Genomic DNA, 23552 nt, shown 5'->3' on the forward strand with positions numbered 1-23552 from the left:
CAAAACTGGTGGGTAGTTAGGTACACTTACCAATACTAACAGGGGGTCCAGGTGCTCAAGCCCCAGACGTTCAGTTTGGGGAGGTAATATCAGACATGTAGAATTCAGTGGTAAGCTGGCACAAAAACTGGACTTCACTCCAAATAAAAAGTTTTATTACGCAAAAAGGAACATCTCAGAGGGTGGCCTTACGCGTTTCGTGCCTAATGGGCACTTAGTCATAGGCTAAGGATATTCTGTACAACCAGTGATATTTAAATGAAAAAGCACCAATCAGAGAAGTGTTCTGGGTAGCCAATCAAAGTGCTTAATAGAGATTTGTACATTACACAATATTATGGCTAAGATGTCATCTTAGCCACAATACTGTGTAATGTACAAATCTTGATTGCAAAAAGCTTCTTCTAATGGAATTAATACATATATTTTTTCTGTAATATGTAAATTTTTATATTTTTAACTTGTAAATTCTATATGTACCTTTCCTCCTTTGGATAAACCAATCATTTATGCATTGAACACTTTGATTGGCTATCCAGAACACTTCTCTGATTGGTGCTTTTTCATTTAAATATCACTGGTTGTACAGAAAAGTGCCCATAAGGCACGAAATGTGTAAGGCTACCCTCTGAGATGTTCCTTTTTGCGTAATAAAACTTTTTATTTGCATCTTTTTTTTGGAGTGAAGTCCAGTTTTTGTGCCAGCTTACCACTGAATTCTACATAGCTGGTAGTTATCTGTACAGAAAATACCAACAACTATGTCAATTAAGGTATTTGATTTGTGTTTTCACCTTTAATACATTTCTTTGCACTAATCACTTCCTGTTAAGACTCTGATAATAAATGTCAATGAACCTCTTAAATGATCAAAGAAAATAATGGCTATTTTCTTCCAATGAAACTGGCATAGACATGCCACAAACTTGCATTAGGCCTAAGATTTAGCATAGGGTGTGAAACCAACACATATTGTTTAGTTGTTTGCAAAAGCATTTAAAATCTATCGTGACACACCGGTATTTTGGGGTTGCTCTGTTGTCCTAAAGGTTGTCAACCTCAGTCACCTTTGCATAGGTGCAAGACCAAGGTAACAAACGGGTAACGTTACAAACATGGTTGATGAATATCCCATTAGTTGTGCCCTTTCACTTGGCGGCTTTACAAGGAGAACACTTTACAGGAAGGTTTTTGTTTGCTGATTTAGCATTCAAAAGTTGCTAAATTAAATGAATTTTTAGTATGTTGTAGACATAGATATTTTTAGTTCAGTACCTCTCCAGTTTGGTATTTCAGAAATGAACTGGTTGTTTGGGTTTTTACCCAGGCAGTGGTTTGAAAAATAGACTTGAATATGATCATGAAGGTAAATAATAAAAAGTAACAACAACTTTTAAATTGTAGCTTTACAGATCAGATTTTTGGCTGTGGGATCAGTGTCCCCCATTTGAAAGTTTGAAAAAGGCAGAAGAAAAAAGTAGGGATGCTCCAAATCCACTATTTTGGATTCGGCGGAACCCCTGAATCCTTCGCAAAAGATTCAGCCTAATACCGAACTGAATTTGAATCCTAATTTGCAAGTGCAAATTAGGGTGGGAAGGGGAAAACTCTTTTTATTTCCTTGTTTTTTGACAGAAAGTCACGCGATTTCCCTCCCTGCCCCTAAGTTGCATTTGCAAATTAGGTTCGGCCAGGCAGAAGGATTCGGCTGAATTGGAATCTTGCTGAAAAAGGCCAAAATCCCGAGCCGAATCCTGGATTCAGTGCATCCCTAGGAAAAAGCAAATTATTCAAAAACTAAAATAAATGTAGATCAAATACAAAGTTGCAAGGAATAGGATGTTCTATAACAGTGATCCCCAACGGTAGCTTGTGAGCAACATAGTAGCCAATCAGAGCCCTTATTTGGCACCTTAAGGGATTTTTTCATGCTTGTGTTGCTCCCAAACTCTTTTTAAATTTGAATGTGGCTCACCGGTAAAAAAGGTTGGGGACCCCTGTTCTATGACATACTAAGAGAAAGCTGAAAGGTGAACCACTCCTTTAAAGTGACACTGTTATCTTCTAGCCATGGTGAAATTAGGAACCCATTCCAGGCAAGATCACAGGAGATTAGTTGCCCGGCTACAAATCTCCTCTTCTTCGGGGCGACTAATCTCCCTGAACAGCCTCCCTTGCCTTCCCGCTGACTAGAATGTAAATCGCCAGCAGGATGGCAGTCAGAGCACTTCATTTTCCAAAGTCGCCCGAAGTTGCCTCACGAGTTGCCTTGTGCTCAGATAGGGGAGATTAGTCGCTCAGCAACAAATCTCCTCTTCTTCAGGATGACAAATCTCCCCAAACTGCCTCCCCTGCCTTCCCACCGGCTAGAATGTAAATCGTCGGCGGGATGGCACTCGGAGCACTTCGTTTTTCCGAAGTCGCCTGAAGTTGCCTCACGGGGAAACTTCATGCAATTTCGGAAAACATAGCACTCCAAGTGCCAACCGCTGACGATTTACATTCTAGCTGGCGGGAAGGCAGGGGAGGCAGTTTGGGGAGATTAGTCGACCCAAAAAAGAGATTTGTCGCCGAATCTGAGCATGTGTCTCTGCCCTAATGGGTCAGATACGTGTAAAATCCCCCAAATGCTAAAGATTGTTGTAAAGATTTTTGTAATTTTTTTGTTACAATTCTAAAATGTATTGTTTTAATTTTTATGATCAAATTTACCATATCCTCAAATCACTTTGCAGGTACAAGGTGATGCCTTTTTAAAAGAGGCACCTATGAAATATTTTATTTCTCTACAGGGTGACACTGGCAAGCGTGGAACACAGAGCGAGAGTGCAGGGATATAACAAAGGAAAAAAAGAGACATTTTTCATTGTTTATTCTCTGAGTGGAGAGGTGCGCAGACATTTTGAGGAACTTGGGCTGAATTGTCTAAATAAAATATAGAGACATTGTGGCAGAACTGTTTTCTAATATTGGTCAGGCTGAACCCCCTTGGCCCTGGACAGCCCTTCTCCTCCACCTTCCTTGTTGGGAATCCCTCCAAACTCCTACCCGCTGCATCCAGTCGGGGGTTAACCCCTTCATTGCTAGAGGGCTAGTCCAGCACTTGGAGGGGACCTCCAGCAGACAAAGGGGTTAAAGTCCTGCTTTAACACTCTGTTTTCCAGAAGACATAACAACAACAGATTAAAAAGGAAGAGTCTCTGATTTAGAATGAAGATGGCACTAGGAGTTGGACAGTCTATGAAAGGAAAAGATAAGCATTAAACTGGCCAGACATTGGATTTCAGAGCTAGTGGGGACAACGCTGTGATTTTCCTCCTTTTGCTGTTACTTGTTCATTTTAGCACCATTAATAACATTTTCTAAGTTAGCACCTTTGCTGCCCAACCCCGATAGACAAATATTCCAAACTAAAGGGTGAAAAGAGGAGATACAAAATAAAATATGACACGAATAAAAGTTCTACAGACAAGAGCCCGTCGGTGTTGCTTAGACGATCATGTCCTTATCCACGTCCTCTGCAAGAAAAAAGGGATACAAAGAGTTAAAAGGGAGAAATATGCACACGTCATGAAAATGTATTCTTATGAACAGTGATTAGTAATGTCATCACTAATTATCAGTACAGGTATCTGGAAACCCATTATCCTGAAAGGTTCAAATTCCATGAAGGCCATCTCCCATAGACTCCATTTAAAGCAAATAATTCTAATTTCTAAAGATTATTTCCTTTTTCTGTGAAATAAAAAAAACAGTACCTTGTACTGCATGGGTTAATACTGATCGCAAAACAATCCTAACCATTTTAATGTTTAAATGTTTTTTTAGCTGTATGGAGAAAGATCCCTCATCTGGAAATCCTGAATCACCCAAGCATTCTGTATGATAAATCTTATACCTGCACTTTCATCTTCTTCAAGTATATCTGAAGTAATCTCAGACTGTAATAACACTTATTTAAGTACATGAGACTTTTGTAGGGCCACAGTGACTTCTCATATCCTTATAATTTAATACTTAAATCAATCTTAACACTAATGAATGAAAAGCGCGCAATTGGGCAAATGTGGAATAGTAACAGGTGGACCTCTGCGCCAAATGCTCAAGCAATTATGATTTGTAATAGTCTTATAAAGGATAATGTTTATGAGTGATACTGTATAACTCAGTCTGCAGCCTTGTGCCTTTATATGGTCACAGAACCCCTCAGTGAATTCCAATATCCTTATCATTTGCAGTAGGGGGTACATTATCCCTTATAATACATGAGTGATACTCAGAGTTCCCTGTATAACTCAGCCTGCAGCCTTGTGTCTTTATATGGTCACAGAACAACCCCTCAGTGACTTCTAATATCCTTATCATTTGCAGTAGGGGGTACATTATCGCTTATAATACATGAGTGATACTCAGAGTTCCCTGTATAACTCAGCCTGCAGTCTTGTGCCTTTATATGGTCACAGAATCCCTCAGTGACTTCTAATATCCTTATAATTTACAGTAGGGGGTACATTATACCTTATAATACATGAGTGATACTCAGAGTTCCCTATATAACTCAGCCTGCAGCCTTGTGCCTTTATATGGACACAGAACCCCTCAATGACTTGTAATGTCCTTATAATTTACAGTAGAGGGTACATTATTCCTTATAATACATGAGTGATATTCAGAGTTCCCTGTATAACTCAGCCTGCAGCCTTGTGTCTTTATATGATTACAGAACCCCTCTGTTGGCCTAGATGGGTTATAAGGGTGATCAAGACCAAAAATATTTTTTTACATTGGCCTCAGTACTTACGTTCCTTGATTCCAAAGCAATTGCCCCATTCTTCTAAGGCAATGTATTTATCGTTGTCAGTGTCGCACTCATCGAAAAAGCGGGTGGTGCAGTGTTCCATGGGGATCAATGGGGCACGAAGGGGAGAGAGCTCGGTGTGGGAAAGGTACCTGTATAGGGGTTGTTCATGGTTAGTTATTTATTTGCAATAGTGAAATATGTATATTTATAAATGAATATGTAAATTGTTTGAGAACTGGAATATTATCATGGCACTTCAGGATAATTATACACAGTTCACACTTCAAAGGGTTTACCTACCCATCAATGGGGTGCTGATCCAGCTGGCCAAATTGCCAGTGTACAGGGAAAATGTACATGTTGTAGTTCTTCTCAAAGTCACGGGCCAGCAGTTCCATAGAGTGGTCTCCAGCTTCCAAGCGCTTCTCGTTCTCATGGATCTTCTTCACCTGGTACATTAGATGGACACAACAGGTTTCAGTTCAGGAACTCGCAAACTCATGAAAGACATTCCCAAGGTAAGTGGTTTAGGGTATTGGAACCTATATGAGGATTCAACTGCAAGTAGCAGAGGAATGTAGGTAGCTTGTTTTAGTTGAACTGAATAATGTGTAGGAGTATACTGGGAGCTGTAGGTTATGTTCCCTTTGAAGGAGTTGATATTCTTAGACAATTTGTAATTGCTTTTCATTTTTCATTATTTGAGGTTTTTGAGTTATTTAGCATTTTAGTCAGCAGCTCTCTAGCAGCTCTCTAGTTTGCAATCTGGTTGCCAAGGTCCCAATTACCCTGGCAAAGATGCATTGATATGGATAAGAGACTGGAATATGAACTGGAGACGGTCTGAATAGAAATATGCAATAAAAAGTAGCAATAACTATGAATTTGTAGCCTTACAAAGCATTTTTTGTTTTTAGATGGGGCCAATGACCCCCGTTTGAAAGCTGGAAAGAGTCAGAAGAAGAAGGTGGCAAATAATTCAAACACTATAAAAAAATGAAGACCAGCTGAAAAGATGCTTAGCATGAGCCACTTTATAACATAGTAAGGGGCAGATTAATCAAGGGTCGATTTTCTAGTTCATGGGAGTTTATTTTAACATAAACTCCGATGAATTAGAAATTCTATCCTTGATACATTTATTGTTAAATATTTTTAAAACTCAGGAATAGGATCGACCCGAAAATTCGAAACGAATTAGATTTGATTTTTAAAACTCGAATGTCAGGAAGGCTGCAAACTACTCCAAATTGATCCCAGGACATCTTCCATAGGCTAAAACAGCAATTCGGCAGGTTTAAGGTGGCAAATTCGATTTTTTTAAAAAATATTCAAATCAAATTTTAACAATTCCTTAGTTGAATTTGTCAGTTTTGGCCATAAATAAACTTGAAAATTCGAATTTGTAAAATTCTAAATTCTAAATTTAAATTTTCACTTCGACCCTTGATAAATCTGCCCTAAGTGTTCACGTAAAGGTGAAACACCTTTCTAAATGAGGCACGTTCTACTTTCTGTTCCCTTTTTTTTTATTAACTCACCCTCAGTTTCTGCTTCTCATTCAGTAAGTTGTTGTTCTCGTCTCTCTCATAGAGACTGACCAGAACATTCTTGAGCCAGTCACGCATACGCATGGGGAATTCGCTCAGCTCGTTGTCCAAGCAGGGAGCGATGTCTGTAAGTATAAAGAGCAAGCATTGTTACATTTGCAGCGGAACGGATTATCTAGATGGCAGCTCTGAGCTCCAAACTGCAGCCAAGGTGGGGAATACATTTGCCTCATTAGCAATGAGATACTTTGTTCCATTAACTTATAAAATCCAGAAATAAGCAAATGTATGAGTACTGGAGAGCCTTCCAGAAATCACATGGAGACTTGGCCCAGTTGTTAGTTGTTTTAGGAGATTTTTTAGCATGTTACTATAATTATGAATTTCTCTATTATACGGAAAATTTAAAGGATGTTCTGTTCTAAGTATTTTACACCCAGGAGAAACTATAAATTATATAGAGAAGCCATTTAGGATAATTGATTTCCCCCCACCCACCTAGAATATCAGTAATTGATTCTTAAAGGAATTTATATAGAAGCTGCTATGTAGCCATGGCATAATAAAGGACTTGTGGTAAGCATGAAAACAGTAAGGGGGTTATTTATTAAAGTCTGAATGCCAAAAACTAAAATAAAATTCTAATTTTTCGAGATTTATTATACCTCCAGGCTGCAAAAAGTCAGAATCCAAAAAGCCACCATCTCAGACATGCTGAGCTTGTTTATAAGTCAATGGGAGAGGTCCTACCTATCCTATATGGAAGTTTTTGTGGTTTGGGCTGGATTGAGCCTGAAAATCCAAATATTTTCTGGCAAAAAAAAATCTGTAAAATTTAAAAAAAATCGAGCAATTCTGGAAGAGAATCCAAAAAAAACCCCCGTACGATTCGGATTTTCGCTTGAGTTTTCCCCCGATCTAGCTTTTTTTAAATAATAAATAAGGTCAAATTCCAGTTTGGTCGGACTTTTTTAAAATAAAATAATGTGAAAAATTCTGGTTTTGATAAATAACCCCTTTATTGTTTTTGGTGCAATCATTATTTTTCTCCACCTCTGTGTGCTGCTGGATTTGCTATTTTCCTATTAATCTTTGCTAACATTCTGGCATAACAACCATCATACTAGTGTCCCTGATCATAGCAACCACTATACTATTTTTGTTAAGACACAACAGTGCATTGCTTCACAACCAGGCCTCCCAAAAACTCCCAGGGGAATTTTTTGTAACAGTGAAGAAGGAATACCTAATGGAATGGCTCACAGAGCTTTCTTTGTTTGCGAGAGTATTCTCCACTATTCCATATCATGTTACACATTCTTAGCGCAAGACTTACTCTAAGACCCAAAGCCACCTAACTGTTGTACAAAATGCAAAGGGCAGGCAGCAACACATCGGTGTATAAGTTGAATATGTGTAAGCCCCAAGGGTAGCCCCCTACAGAGTGGGAGAGCTGCGCCAACAGGAAATCCAAGGTTCACAAACTCCAGCTGGAAATTACACATCCCCTATGGGAAAAGTACACAAGCTCAGACCAGAAAAACAAAGTCTATTTCTCCTGGGGGACTGACTCACTTCAGTGGAAAATCTGAATGCTGCCTAGATAAATTATCAGCCTAACATGGATATCAGCTTCATTATAACGTATATGTTTTCTGGGTACACTCTGTCTGTTTTTTTTTCCTCATCCAGACATTCACATTTCATATTCACATATAAGGGACTTCCAAGTAAAACAAGAGGCTTCATTTCATAAGTCTGCAAAAGAAAGTCAGTGCCTATATACAGTATACAGGGTTTACTTGAGCTCCTGCATACTGTCCCTTACTTTTTTTTTTTAATATTGTTTTTATTTAGATTTTTTTTTTCAAACAACAGGATTTCAGATATCAGAATTGCTATTCATCATGACAGTGTTACAGGTGGGGTCTCAACAGAGCTTTTCGGTTCATATAAGACTTTCAGTCCATGACAGTTATAATAGATGTGGCTGTAGTACAAGATCTATTGAGAAGGTAATGAATGTATGTAGAGGGGTCGTTGGCTAACATGCACATGGGGGGGGGTGCCACGCTACCGTGTGGATATAATAGGAATCCAGCATTAAAACATTAAAGGAAAATAGAAGAGCAAAAAACAGTTAACATATCATAAAATCAGCATAGATAGTTATGGGCGAATAAATTCCAAAAATTTTGGATGTGGATTGGAAAAGCCGTTCACGTCAACATTATTCGGACGCCCATTGACTGACGAGAGCATCAAAATTGTCTCGAATTGACGTGGGCGTCAAAATTCACGTTTTGGGACAAATTCGCCCATCACTAAGCATAGACCATTAATACATTGACCAAATCTAGACATGGTTGTCTGAGTAGGTACCTGTTGTCTGTGATTTGGTGGATCCTGGGAGACAGAAACTGCTGTTTTCAACCAGGGGGAGTTATAGTAAGTATAAGGGGGTTGTTGCCCCATAGATATTCTAGGTTGTACCAGGTTGTATATCGAAATGTATTGGCTGTCATTTGTCTAATGTTTGGGGGGAGGTGTAGGATATAGGTGGACCAGATGTCAAAAAATGGATATGTTTGTGTTACATTGTTGGTGGATTACTCCAACAATTCCATGTGAAATAGGAAGTGAAGCTTGTTTGACAAATTGTATAGGTGGTGGAGAGACATTCCTGTAGTATGACTTTCCTGGTCGTTTTGGCCAGTCTTTCTGCAAGGGCATTGTTGGCTTTGGTTACTTGTGCCCCCAGTGATTTTGCTGAAATCAATGTTGGGTTTGAATTTTTCCTTATTTAACTGGTGCCAGTAATCGTACACTTTTGATCATAGGGTTTTGAATGACTGGGCATAGCCAGATACAATGGGGGTAGGGAGGCCTCTTTATCTTGGCATCCATAATGGACCAGTAACATCAAAAAAATTGAAAAAAGAAAACTCGTTAGTAAACATCGAAGTGGAAGTGGAGTTTCAGTAAGTTATTTCTTAATGAAGGCTTTGCAATTTTAAAGTTTAATTTGTCTTGGTGGGTTTTTTCTTCTTAATGGAGTTAGATAGGATTGATGTAAGAGCTGTAAGGCCATCATTTGGCATTAACTTAAGGGGGTTGCCTCCTTTCTATATAATTTAGGGGGAAAGAGAGGTCTTGGCGGTCATCCTTTTGTAAAACATTCCTCGCATAGTGGATGACTTGTGTGAAATAAAAGTGTTGGGTATGGAGAAAAGAGAATTTGGCTGTTGCTTCTACAAACATCATGGTTACAAGGTTTTTATTTAGTATAACCCTGATGCAGTGTAGTCTGCCTTGTTTCCATTTTTATAAAGATATTAGTCATTAGACCACTGGGGAAGTCCTTATTTCCTGTTCAGGGTAGATATAAGGAGAGGTTTTGGGTGACCTTGTGTCTGTGCCTGACATTACGCCAGGTGAATAAATAGTAGATTTGTTTGGGTAGTTATTAGCTCATTAGGTGATGTGTGAAGCAAAGAGTTGATGTATGGTGTTCCCATGAGGCTGTGTTCAGTTGCTATATGTGCAGGTGTCATACTGTATATCAAGTCCCCAACATGACGCAGCCTTGTTGTAGGATAGTAGGTTTGGAAAATGAATGTCTCCATTTACTTTTAGTTGTTGGAACTTAAACATTGTAATTTAGGGTATTTTTCCTGCACAAATAAATTCCCAGAATACTTTGTTTGCTAGTTTAAGATCTTTGTATTTAAGATAGTAGAGCAACATCTGGATTTTATATAGCAATTTGAGTAAGTATATCATTTTGATAAGATATGCTCTACCCAAAAAGGTCAGGTTGGCTGTCTTCCATTTGGTATGGGGCAGATTTACATATGGTCTAATGTAAATCCGCAAATAGTTCGATCAAACGAAAAATCGTTTGATTCGAAGGATTTTAATCCATCGATCGAACCATTTTTCTTCGACTACAAAATTGTTAGAAAGCCTATGGGGAACATAGGCTAACATTGCACCTCGGTAGGTTTTAGGTGGTGAAGTAGGGGGTCGAAGTTTTTTTAAAGAGACAGTACTTCGTCTATCGAATGGTCAAATATTTGAACGATTTTTAGTTTGAATCGTTCGATTCGAAGTCGAAGTCGTAGGTCGAAGTAGCCAATTCGATGTTCGAAGTAGCCAAAAAAAACATTCAAAATTCAACGTTTTTTTTATTCTATTCCTTCACTCGAACTGAGTAAATGTGCCCCTTAGTGTCCCTTACTCAAATATGTATAATGTAGTAGAGAAAAATGCCAGCCATTGAGCAAACTTTTCACTTACAAAGCTATGGTTTGGAGCCCATATTTTGGTAGACTTCCTTAATCTAAATTATAAGAATAAGATGTTTGTAAAGTTTTAAGAGAAGGATTACAATGGAGGTGTAACTTAAATATTATCAGTAAGGTGTATCCCGAACCCTCTCAATATTATATATGCCGACTTACATTTGCATGGTCCAATATAATCCAGATGCAGCTTGTGGCCTTTTTTTGTCCCTTCCAGGGTGCATTTGGTTGCAAAGAAATGGCAAGAAGATTCATAGGTCTTGTTGTCTGTGCCACAGACCTGTAGGAGATTTTTAGAGAAACTCATGTGAGAGCACAAATAGCCAAATCTGATCAACCACATGGGACCACACAGTAAGGGTGAACAGTCGGCATACAGACTCAACAGGGCTTATAAAATATGTTTATGGAGCCCTGCATTTGAGGCCTTTTTTTCATGGGTTATATAGTAACCTAAATAACATGCATTGCGCATTTGCCTAACATCTGGCCTTAATATAAATATAGGTGCCCCATTGGATAGCATGTAAGAAGTACTTAAACACTGCACACCTTGAACACATATTAAAAGCATTGTGTGTATATAAGCTAAGGCAGGAGAGGGAGGCCCCTTCTGAAGGGTAATGAACTCCTGAGTGCGCCATTGGGTATGCCCGGCTGAAAGCATATTCAGTCCACAGCATAAAAACCAATAACACTCAGTGACAGCAGAGTCTATAAATAAATAAGTTGTTGTGCTCATTCAAACTTGATCTAATTATACCAAGGAACTGTACTAAAAACCCTTGAGACAATCAGTAAATATACAGTATATATAGTGTCAATGTTTTACCAAAAGTTATTTTTTTTTGTTTGCTAAGATGTCATAAATAATGAATGAGACAGTACAAGCCTCATGCTGTTTTGTTGTGATTTTGCAACACAGCTATTTTGGATGGCTGGTTTCAATTCAGGTGTACAGGTGCTGTTTTGTTTGTGACTGATCCACTCTTCCGAGATATGGATGAGATGAAACAGTCTTATTATAACAGCAGTTTTGTTGTGTCTGCTATAAAACCATAAAGCAAATTGTTTTGCTTGAAGTTCTTTAAAAAGGGTTTATCATCCATACAGGCTCATTAAATCAGGGCTGTTTAAATGCCATTGCCTTTTTTGCAGGTTGAGAGAAGCAGATCCGCTCCGTGTCCCAGCTCCCGTGCTGATCTGCATTGAAAAGTACAACTTCCGCTTGCATTTAAGCAGATGCAGCGGAGAGGAGGTTGGCCCAAAAATGCCTACTATCATGTTTTCAGGGTAGGCTCTGCTGCTTCTGTATATACGCAAGAGAAAGCTGTGCAGATCAATAGAGCTGGGGCAGGGGTGGATCTGCTTCTCTCCGTCTACAAATTAAATGTAGTCTGAGAACAGGAAAGCCAATGCTCCCCGTACCCTCAGCCTAATATAGGGCCTTCTAAGGCAGAACTCTACTATTTTGTTAGCATATACAGTATACGTAAGTCAAGTAAATGGTTTTAAAATAAAAATGTCCCACAAAAGCATAACTGAAACCTTTGGCTTAGCTGGGGCCATAAAAATTCCAAAGATGACTACATTCAAATACCTTAGGCCTTTAACTAAAGACTTCTGTTCTAAGGTATTCGTATTATGCAAAATAGTTAATTTTGGTATGACACCTTTATTTAATGAAGTCTGGCACAAATATGTGGGTTAGAGCAAATAATTGGCCCTCTCTCTAACTACATTTTGATGTAAAAGGAACCCAATTTAATCAACAGGTTATGCATCCCATTAACTCACAATATATGCCGTCTCTTGTACTAACCTTCTCAAACTCTCCTACGGTGGCTGGGCAGGTAGATGGGTCTTGGCACACACACATTGGGGTGTTGCTTTCATCTACTTCACAAACTTTGCCATGTTTGCAATGATGGTTCAGACATGGATCTATCAGAAAAGAGAAATAAATAAAAATGAAATACAAATAAAAGTTAAAACAATCTTAGATGGTTAGAAAATAGTCTTACTCTCAGATGGCTCTTCCTCTTCCTCCTCATTGATTGCATCATCAAACTCCCCAACTTCAACTTGCACAGGATTAACTCCCACGGTCTCCTATGACAAGAACAAGAGGGAGACTATAAACAATGTTGAAGTGACGGTAATTACAAAGATGTAAGTGTCTATGATTGCCTATTAAAGAGTAACTGAGCAATGGATAACTAATTCAGGAAGAGTAAAGAAGTAAAATGGTCACAATAGAGGTCACAATAGAGGTCAACTGATATAATTCAGTAACCCATATAAACCATTCAGCAGTTAGAATATACGGGTCTACTGTAGTAGGAGGAAGGAAGAAAAGATCTGTTTCCTAGCCAATTCCATGTAATGACATATATCCCTAATGTGTTACCAATAGTTTATTCATTTTAATTACAATACAGACAACACAGGACCTCTTGCCAAGTAAGAGACTGAAGAAAGAATAAACCCTCAAAAATTAACCAGTGTCCAACTTGAGATCATGATTGCAGTCCTACCTCTGTTGGAACATCTTCTATCACCTCTTCCTCTTCTGGCAAAGCATCCTGTTGCTGGGTGGAGATAACAAAAATGTTATAATTAAGGACCCACACATACAAAATATATGTATAGACGCCAGCAGAATACTCACAGGGGCAGCTAGTGCTTTGCCAGCCAGGCACAAGACGAAAAAGACCCAGACCCTCATTCTGAAGTCAGACCTAAAAAAATATAATTATTATTATTAAAATCTTTTCTTACATAAATGATCTAAAATTTTGCATAATGAAAAATATATAAGAGAAGTTACTTCTCAATATACATTGTAAACACTAGGGATGCACCGAATCCACTATTTTGGATTCAGCTGAACCCCGGAATCCTTCGCAAAAGAAGGACATTTTTTACTTCCTTGTTTTGTGACAAAAAGTCACACGATTTCCATCCCCGTCCGGATTCGGTTTGGCTGGCCAGAAGGATTCACCCGAATCCTGCTGAAAAAGGCAGAATCCTGGCCGAATCCCGCACCGAATCCTGGATTTGGTGCATCCCTAGTAAACACACATCCAATTTCACCACAAGAATGCACTTGCATAAAACACTTATATTGTTTACAATTATATGCACACAGATATTCCATCTGCTGTAACTACTATAGCCTTATTTCAGTCTTTTCCATTTAAGGGGAGAATGTATTCTCTTGGATAAGGCATAACATACAGGAAATCGACAGTAGCAGATGAATATTCCTTCAGCGCTAATGCTTAATTTTTGATTGTTCGCATTTTTGGTTGCTATGTTTCTTTAATTGCTTTCTCTAACCAATGTTCCTGTCTAGTCACATCATTCACACAAATCTCTTTCCAGACTGTATATTTTGACTGGATCTGCTGTTCCCAGGGACGCAGTCATCCATGTACAATGAGTTGACTTTCAGCTCTTTTGGTGCAGGCATGTCTATCCCTCAATGAGCACAAGGTTAAGTCACTTCAGTTCTCTTGGCATTGATTGCTCTGGATGGAAAGTTACAGCTGTGGCTGGCAGCATCACAGACCATCCCCACCTTCCTATCCCAGTCAATCAGACGTAAGCTCCCTGCTTTACTTGGAAGATTACTGGCAGTAAACACTCATCGGTGGAGAAAATATTCCCTTCTGGTCATGCCAAGCAAATAAACAAGATTATTTGATCAAATTTAGATCAGAGCATGAAAACATTTTGAAGGGACAAGCAGTTCTTATTTTATTGAGCATATCTGTTTATATAGTGAATAAAGTACCCCCTATTGTAAAATGTAAGGATCTAATTAGTCACTAAGGAGTTCGACCTTGTGCTTTTATACAGGTCATGGATACTTGTTACTTGTAATATCCTCATATTTTCCAACAATGGGTACTCCGAAACACTCCTGCTTCTTACATCCTTGTATTTTACATTTGAACTGGTCAGGGGCTTACCTTCCTTTGCAGCAACATAAACAGGAGCCTTATAAGATTGAACTTGATATATTTGTGTTTATTTTTCAACTTCAGGTTTTGTGCTGCGTAATGCAGTTCAATGTCACAGCCAAATGCCTGGATGCCCATCTAAACAAACTCAGATAGACAAACACTCTCTGAAGTTGCATATTATATGGGACCCTCATCCATATAAGTCATTTTTATTGTTCTCTTTGGGGCAAACTCAGTAATCTGCGGAAATTAGCCAGCACCAGCTTCATTCACATCAAAACACTTTGCCAGGCGTAGATTCGCCAGGACAACGCTAATTCACTTAACTCTGGCGAAGTTGCGCTAGCATTACTGCGCAAAGCGAAGTCCCTCTAGCGTTGGCTAATTTGTATAAGGTGGGAAGATAAAGCTGAATGGACTTATATGTTGCAGCAAATACATTACACTACACAAGCCTGGGAAACTTTAATAAAATAAAATAAAGTTGTTATATTGCCCTACACATGTGCCCAGTGTATAGTTTATGTGCCATAGGTTAGGAAATGTATGGGGGTGCCGGGTACCCAAAAGAAATTTTACGGACTTATGCAGCCTATCACCCTGAAAAAGTAAAAGACGCCAGCGTTTTTTGGGACTTTCAACTAAAAATTGAAGAAGCCCTATACATTCCATTGCACTTCGCCTGGTCTGAGCTGGCGAAGGCAAGTCTGGCGGAACAGGTAACGTTGAGTCAACGGCACATCTTAGTGAATTTGCAAAGTAACGCTCTTTCGCCAGAGCGAAACTTCGCCTGGCATAAGAGTGCAAAGTAGCACTAGAGTCTATCTCCTTCGCTAGCGAATTACGCCTGAGCCCGTTAGTAAATCGGCGAAGTCCCGAAATTACGTCACGATGGTGAATTTTCACTAACATAAGTAACTTCGCCCTTTAGTGAATTTCCCCCTTTATCTATACACTCTGGTTTAATGATCCTCTTCAGTAGTAGCAAGTTAATTTTATGGTCACTACAAGGCCCCTTCCCTGAAGCTGGTGGACGAGGATATAAATTTGTTCATAAATAAACTTCCTAAAATTCTAGCTCACATTTTACATAAACTATTGATGTAGACTCAGACAACCATTTCTCTTTATCTTTGCCAAGGATATCATTCCCTGAAGAGATGTTCTCAGCCCTAAACCTGAGATCTACAAATACAGCCATAGCAGTCCAGGCTCTTAGCTCCCCAGCAAAACACTGGATAGTCCTTACAGAGGCAGAGTTACAGAATTCGCTGTGTTTTTATTATTCTTGTGCCTAGTTCATGTCTAGAAATACTTAAAGGGGAAATATCGTGAAAAATAAAATTTAATCTAAGCTTCAGCATACTGAAAAAAGAAACTTTGTGAATACAATCAATTAAATATTCTGCATTGTTTCTTAAATAAACTAGTTTATGTTCTCTATTCCTCTCTCGGTATCTGTTTTTCTTCATTCTGTCTTCATGCAGCAGTTGGGTGTCAGATATTCATTGACAGTTAGATCCAATATATCTTATAGGTAGAGGGGTTTCCTTTCCTTGCAGATGAATTAAAGCTCACTCAAATAACTGATTCCAGTACAAACATAATCTAACAAAATAACTGCCTTCTGCACAAATTCTGCATGTAGAGAGACATGATGTCTGGTGATTTTAATAGAGTGAGCTCTTATACATCTTCTAGGCAAACGAGCCCCCCTATAAGATATTTTGGATCTAACTGTCAATGATTATCTGACACCCAACTCCTGCATGAAGAGAGAATGAAGAAAAACATTTGCTGAGAAAGGAATAGTAAGGATGAACTTGATTAATTCAGAAACCGTACAGAATTTTTAATTGATTGTTTTTAGAAAGTATCTTATTTCAGTATGCTGAAGCTTAAATTACATTTTCATTTTCACGATAGTTCCCCTTTAACTTTGGGCACAGTTTAGACAGTGGAGTTCCTATTGGCAAGCATCATGGTGGCAGAGCTCCTAACGGAACAAGCTATGAATCAAGCATAGACATTCGGTGAAAGGATCTCAGCCTTAGCTGGTGGAAAATGCAAATTTTAAATCAGTGATCTCCAACCAGTGGCTCATGACCAACATGTTGCTCACCAACCCCTTTGATAATACTCCCAGTGGCTATTAAAGCAGGTGTTTATTTTTGAATTCCTGGTTTGGAAGCAATTTTGGTGCCGTAAACACCAGGTGCACTGCAAAACAGAGCCTCCTGTAGTCTGCCAGTCCATATAGGGGCTACCAAATAGCCAATCACAGCACTTACTTGGTACCACCCAGTACTATTTTAATGCTTGTGTTGGCCCCCAACTCTCTTTACATTTGAAAATGTCTCACAGGCAAAAAAAAAGTTGGGAAACCCCATCTGAATGCATCCAAAAACATTCACATTTGTGTACAAGAAAGGTATAACTTTGTGTATTATTATGCTTCAAAAACGAGCGCTGGTGCCAAAAACGAGACGCCGGCGCCGTTTCACGAATTTTGCGCGAAATTCGTGAATTTTTCTGCGAAACAGCGCAAATTCGCCCATCACTAATTATGTGTTCCCCAGTGTCAACTAAGTACTGCTCCTTGAGGTAATGATATAAAAGTTACATGCATGTTCATATCTTTATTATAGTCTGAGCCTTGAACATGTAATATAGGGAATACCTAGTCTATTACCATGCATCTATGCCATGTAGAGGGATATTTCCCTGTAATATGCAGAATAGTGTTGGAAATGTTGAGGGAACAGTATTGCTTTAGTCACATTTTATGGAACATTGATGTTCAGTATTTAATTTTCCACTTTTGAGATCAGTACTTTTCCGCAGGACCCTGCAGCTGTGCTTCAGCTGTTTGTACAGGCTTCAAACAGATTAAAGAGGCATTTTATTGCCAATTGATTAGCTGCAATAGTGCAAGCTAGAATGCTATATTTATTCTATAGAATGTTTTACCATAACTGAGTAAAAAGCTCTAGAAGCTCTCTGTTTATTTAGGATAGCAGCTGCCGTGTTAGCTTGGTGTGACATCACTTCCGGCCCGAGGAGGAGAGAGGAGCAAACTGAGCATGCTCACGCCCAGGGCGAGGAGGTTTAAGCTGAAAACAGGAAGTCTGATACAGAAGCCCATGTGTACACAATAGAAGGAAAGAAATGTGCTGTTTCTTTTGACAGAAGACTCAGAGCAGCATTAATTTGTGGGTTTACTGGTGTATTTATATAGACCTTTCTGATAAGGTTTACTAAATTTTAACCTTTCCTTCTTCTTTAAAGGGCACCTTTTGGGCAAAAAATATTATCCCCAATCAAAGGTGCTGGCTAATAGAGTCTGCACTCTAGTTGGGGTAACAGTTTTTATTTTTAATTGCCCCCCATCAGCGCTAGGACACTAGCACCGGGAGGGAAAGAAAACTTTACCCCCGAACAATTTAGGTCTCTATAAAAATATATTGCATGAAACAGCACACGTGTAAAACCCTGCTTCATGTAATAAACCATTTTCATAATAATATACTTTCTTAGTAGTATGCGCCATTGGGTAATCCTAAATCGAAAATTGCCATTTTAACAATTAAGGGCCGCCTCCTGGGTGTTAGGTCACATGAGGCAATTATGGACGAATTTCTGACTTTTGCTTTCACAATTCTTCGTGTTACATTAAGGGGCAGATTTATCAAGGGTTGAATTTCAATTTCGAAAAGTCCCGTTTTTCTCTGCACTGAACAGCCAGAAAAAAAAACAAAGTTTCTAACTTAATTGGGTTTTGGCAGGGAGCCCAGATCAGCCACAGCTGCAGATAAGATACTTTTGTAACGATTTCGAGGTAAGCAAATAAGTAATTGTAACAATATAAGATAACAGGTTCCTTGGGAAAAGTTAGACTCACAGCTTAAAGGGCAATTCACCTTCATTAGCAAAACTGTAATAACTGGGGAAATAAACAGAAATATGTTCAAAATTTCATAACCTGACAGATTTTGTAAAAAGAACATGGTAATTAGGGGGTGTGGGCACAAAAAATGGGCGAGGTCAAATTTTTTTGCTGTACTACCCACGAAAACTTTTTGGCCATCTTTTTATTTCCAAAATGTTGGGAGGTATGGGCGTAACTACAGAGGAATCAAACCCTGCGGTTGCAGGGGGCCAAGGAAGTATAGCGGGCCCTAAATAATAAGCAATTTCAACATATATTGGGGAAAAAGTATTGTTATATTGGTTAAAAAATGGACAACCTCTAGTTATGTTGGGGTCCCTAAAATAAATTTGCTGTCGGGCCCAGTAACATCTAGTTGCACCACTGTTCCAAACTATTATCTCGCCTCTCCTCACTGAGCCTTTTTATTCTCCTAGTCTTTTATATTTACTTACTATATTATTACTATATTCTATGCTTACATTATTAAGCATCTTTTTCCCATAAATAAATAGGTAATGACCATGAAATATGCTAAATGTTTAGAAGTAAGAGGCTCACTGACACCTGGGCCCACCGGGAGTTTTCCTGGTATCCCTGCGGGCCAGTCTGACATTGAAGGAGCAGACTGTGGCACCCAAAGGGGGAAAATGTGGACAGTTATGATGACTGCAGAAGGGTTTTAAGCTTTTTGGAAAAGTTTGTTATATACAGGAAGCGGTTCCCTGCACAGCCTGACTCTGTATACCTAATTCCTTTTACTGTGTTTAGACAGATGTGTGTTGTATATTTAGCTTGTATATGACCCTCCTCTGCTCCTTCTGCCTTCATATAAACACTCTTTACACTTTATGATACCTTTAAGATATAAACACAAATGGAAGCCACTGAACTGATGCTAGAGTTGACCCCTTTAGAGGAAGAAAGCTCAACATACAAAGAACATATTTCATTTTATAACAATTGTTAGCTGTTTTCAATATATTCATCCTTTATTGTTACCTCATTAGAGAAAAAAAATCTATTGCAATTCGCTATGCAAATTCGCTACAAATATTTGTTGCTGTAGGTTGTTAGAGATTGACCATTGCCTTGTGCTTATTGACACACATTGAAATAAAAATATCAGCACTGATACAATTAGAAAGAACATGAAATAAAGAGACATTGTGACATTAATTAAAGGAATTGTGACATGATTTTTATGATGTCGTTTTTTATTGCTAAATGCTACTGCAAATAGTTCACTCTACAATATAAAATTTAATTTCTGAACCAGCAAGTGTTTTTTTTTAAAATTTATAATATTAGCGTGTAGGCAGCCATCTCAGGTCATTTTGCCTGGTCATGTACTTCCAGAAAGAGCCAGCACTTTCTGGCAGGTGTTGTTTCTCCTACTCAATGTAACTGAATGTGTCTCAGTGGGACCTGGATTTTACTATTGAGTTCTTAGATCTACCAGGCAGCTGTTATCTTGTGTTAGGGAGCTGTTATCTGGTTACCTTCCCATTGTTCTGTTCTTAGGCTGCTGGGGGAAAAGGGTGGGGGTGATATCACTCCAACTTGCAGTACAGCAGTAAAGGGTGACTGAATTTTATCAGAGCACAATTCACATGACTGGGGGCAGCTGAGAACTGACAATATGTCTAGCCCCATGTCAGATTTCAAAATTTAATATAAAAAAATCTGTTTGCTCTTTTGAGAAACAGATTTCAATGCAGAATTCTGCTGGAGCAGCACTACTAACTGAAAAAAACATGTGCCCCATGACAGTATCCCTTTAATTAAAAAGAGAAACTAAATATAATTTGAAAAAACTTTCCAACATACATTCATTAATCTTTGAAGTGGTTTCAAGTTAATTCTAATGTAGCATTCGTTATTGAAAGCAGCATTTATAATCCCTGCACTGCTGGCTGCGACACATGAAACAGTGCAGCAGAAGCCACCTAGGAAGGGGACGGACTGCTGCAACATTGTTTCATGGGTCAAGGCAGAAAGGCATTAACAAATAACTTCAAAACCATTTACACTTTTTAATGAACGTCTACTGGAAAATTGCATAGGGTGACATTTGCTTTCTCGTTACGAACTGAGAAGGACCTGACACTGTTCCCATAACAGCAGGCATTCCAGAGCGCCTGAGTAATGCTCAAGTGAAGCCAGGCAGTCATTTGGAAAAGTTGTCTCTCTCTCCCATAAAACATCACCCCCCCTTCCCCTCCTTTCTTTTCTCCAGTCCCTCCCATCCCCCATTTTCTGCTTATGTGGCAAACAATGGATGTGTTAAACCCCCATTTCTGCTAGAGGGGCCCGCTGAGCACTGACAATTCAATCTACTAACTACTTGGTGCTGGGTTTATAAACTGTAGGTCCCTGCAGTTCTCAGGTAGAAATGGAAGTTATACAAAGGGGCCAAATTTGATGTTCATCTTAATTAGTCTCATCAAATCCATTGATAGGGGAGAAAAGGAAGAAAAAAACATGTAAAGCAAGACAACACGTAGATCAACCTTACACATTTCATACCCTCAGGCACGCACGTAGATGAATCACCTATGAGTAAGTGCCAGAAGGGTACAAAAACTCGTAAGCATGCTGAAATGTTTTTAGTATACATTTTTAAATAAATTGCCATTTTTATAATTATGAATTTTTTTGATATATTTGTGAAGTGTGCCTTGGGAACCGGCACATTTCCCATTAACTTTGGTCCTTTGACTGACCTTGGATTATGCCAAGTATTAGGATTGTAACACTAGGATCAACCCAAACCGCTCTGCTGAGCTGCAGAACCGTGTATACCGATAACAATCTAGATTCCAAGGCTGGGGTTCATATAAGACATGAGTATCCTTTGGAATACACTGATTTACAGTAGGTCTGAATGTTTTCTCTCTGCCTTGGGAACTAGTCATCAGTATTAGTTGGTTGGTGTTATGCTGTAGTTCCAACACCTGATGAATTTAACGGGACGAGGCAATAACTAACGAACAGAATAATAACTCTGGAGGAATGTTTCACTGGTCTATAACTCATGCCACAACATGTATTGCATTGTGCATTCCTATGATAAAAACAAGTCAGAACCCTGCAGCTTCCCCTACGATGTCTGAAAGACAACTCAGGGGTCATTTCATTAATTCCTGGCATTATCTAGAAAAATGGTAAAAGGAGGATTATAGGGCAACATAATGTCTACATTATGTCTACATGAGTGAATTTGAAATCTGGTGTTTGAAAAGTTGACACTGTATCTAGTGTATTACTTAATTATGGTTTGATCTTTATTGTTGTTTATGGATATATATATATATATATATATATATATATATATATATATATATATATATATATATATATAGATATATATATATATATATATATATATAGATATAGATATATATATATATATATATATAGATATAGATATATATATATATATATATATATATATATATATATATATATATATATCCATCCTCTACATTCATTTATGTATCATGGAGGGCTTTAATGGAATGCACCACCCCATTATTATAAACTGACTGGAAACCTGGTAAATACTTATTAAATAAAGTGGCAGTTTAAAACGTTGATCAAACTGCCAGCCAAGGTAGTTGGCGGCAGTGGTAAGTGTTCAATGCCATATCTTCATAAAGAATAAACAGCCATAAGTGTGCACAAGTATTTTAAGTGGATGATCTGCATTCCATTTGATAACATCAAAAAACCTACGATTTTTTTGTCAGTATAATATCCAGATCTATATACTTTAATAGCTAAATATCTGCTATACAGTCTTGGGAAAGGGTGAAGATTATAATTCCTTTGCACAAGGAATTCCTAAACTCTACGTTTTGAGGTGGTGATGGAAATCAAAGCATAAGGAATGTATATAGTTAGCTGTATTGAGGCTAGAAAGCAAGGCAGCAAAGCGAGCTTGTTTTTAAAGAGGAAGAAATGATAGCTGATACTGTACCTCGAAGCAGAGGAGAAAAACGTCAGGCTCCTTGATGGGCTGGAGAAATCTGAAAGTTACAGAATAGGTTAGCAGGGAGCACAAATAGGGTTGGGTGGGACTAGGACGTCTGCTTTTCGCATTCTCTTTTTTTCTCTAAGTGGTAGGCTGTCCTAACCCCATCCTGCTGCCCCTCCTGCTCAGACTAGAGCATTCCACAGAGCCCCTTCAGTGAGTGAGGAAATGGGTGTGTGATATTTGGATGGGTTGTTTATCTGTCTGGACTGGTACAAGCTGAGCAGTAGAAGTAAGACTTGGAAACATGTCCAGTAAATATATTAAAAAAGAAAAAAAAGTCAGTATATAGAAGGGACTGTCGTTAGTACTAGCTAAAGGAAAACTATACCCCTCAAACAATGTAGGTCTCTATAAAAATATATTGCAACAGATGTAAAACATGTAAATAAACCATTTTCAGAATAATATACTTTTTAATAGTATGTGCCATTGTGAAATCATAAATAGAAAATTTTAAAAAATAAGGGCAAGCCCGATGGGATCGTAGGATTCAAGGTTCACATATCAAACCATACATGTTAGGTCACATGAGCCAATTAACAGAGTTCTGTCTTTTGCTTCCACAATTCTTCCTGTTACAGTTAGAGCTGCAGTATTTCTGGTCAGGTGATGTCTGAGGCAACACACAGACCATCAAAAAATAGTGGTTCAAGGCTGATGTAAAAGGGCAAGATTTACTTAAATATATATTCCAGTTTGATAAGATTCTTTAATATGCCACTTAATTTGATATAATCTGTTACTCAAGTATTCATTTTAGGGGTATAGTTTTCCTTTAAGTCCCCAGCCAAAAAGAGACTTTGCATGCTTATAACTCCTAGCGCTTGTCAGCAGCTGAGAAGTTGACCACATACATAAAGACCCACTCAGAAGACAAGGTGCCCAATTTGTTCACCCACTAGGGTTGCCACCCGGCCGGTAGAACACTTGCCAAGGCCAGGGCCGGTATCACAAATTTA

General features: G+C 38.5%; 1 protein-coding gene across 1 annotated transcript; it reads right to left on the reverse strand.

Annotated features, from left to right (window-relative positions):
• Positions 1-2859: 2859 nt before the first annotated feature.
• Positions 2860-22660, reverse strand: sparc.S (secreted protein, acidic, cysteine-rich (osteonectin) S homeolog). The gene is given in 10 exon segments (NM_001086121.1): positions 2860-3518; positions 4802-4950; positions 5102-5250; positions 6343-6476; positions 10815-10935; positions 12478-12599; positions 12680-12767; positions 13193-13246; positions 13327-13396; positions 22537-22660. Coding segments are annotated over 9 exon segments (903 nt in total). The 5' UTR covers positions 13384-13396; positions 22537-22660; the 3' UTR covers positions 2860-3489.
• Between the last annotated feature and the right edge of the window lie 892 nt (positions 22661-23552).

This window comes from Xenopus laevis, chromosome 3S (genome assembly GCF_017654675.1).
Source record: "Xenopus laevis strain J_2021 chromosome 3S, Xenopus_laevis_v10.1, whole genome shotgun sequence".
NCBI lineage: Eukaryota > Metazoa > Chordata > Amphibia > Anura > Pipidae > Xenopus > Xenopus laevis.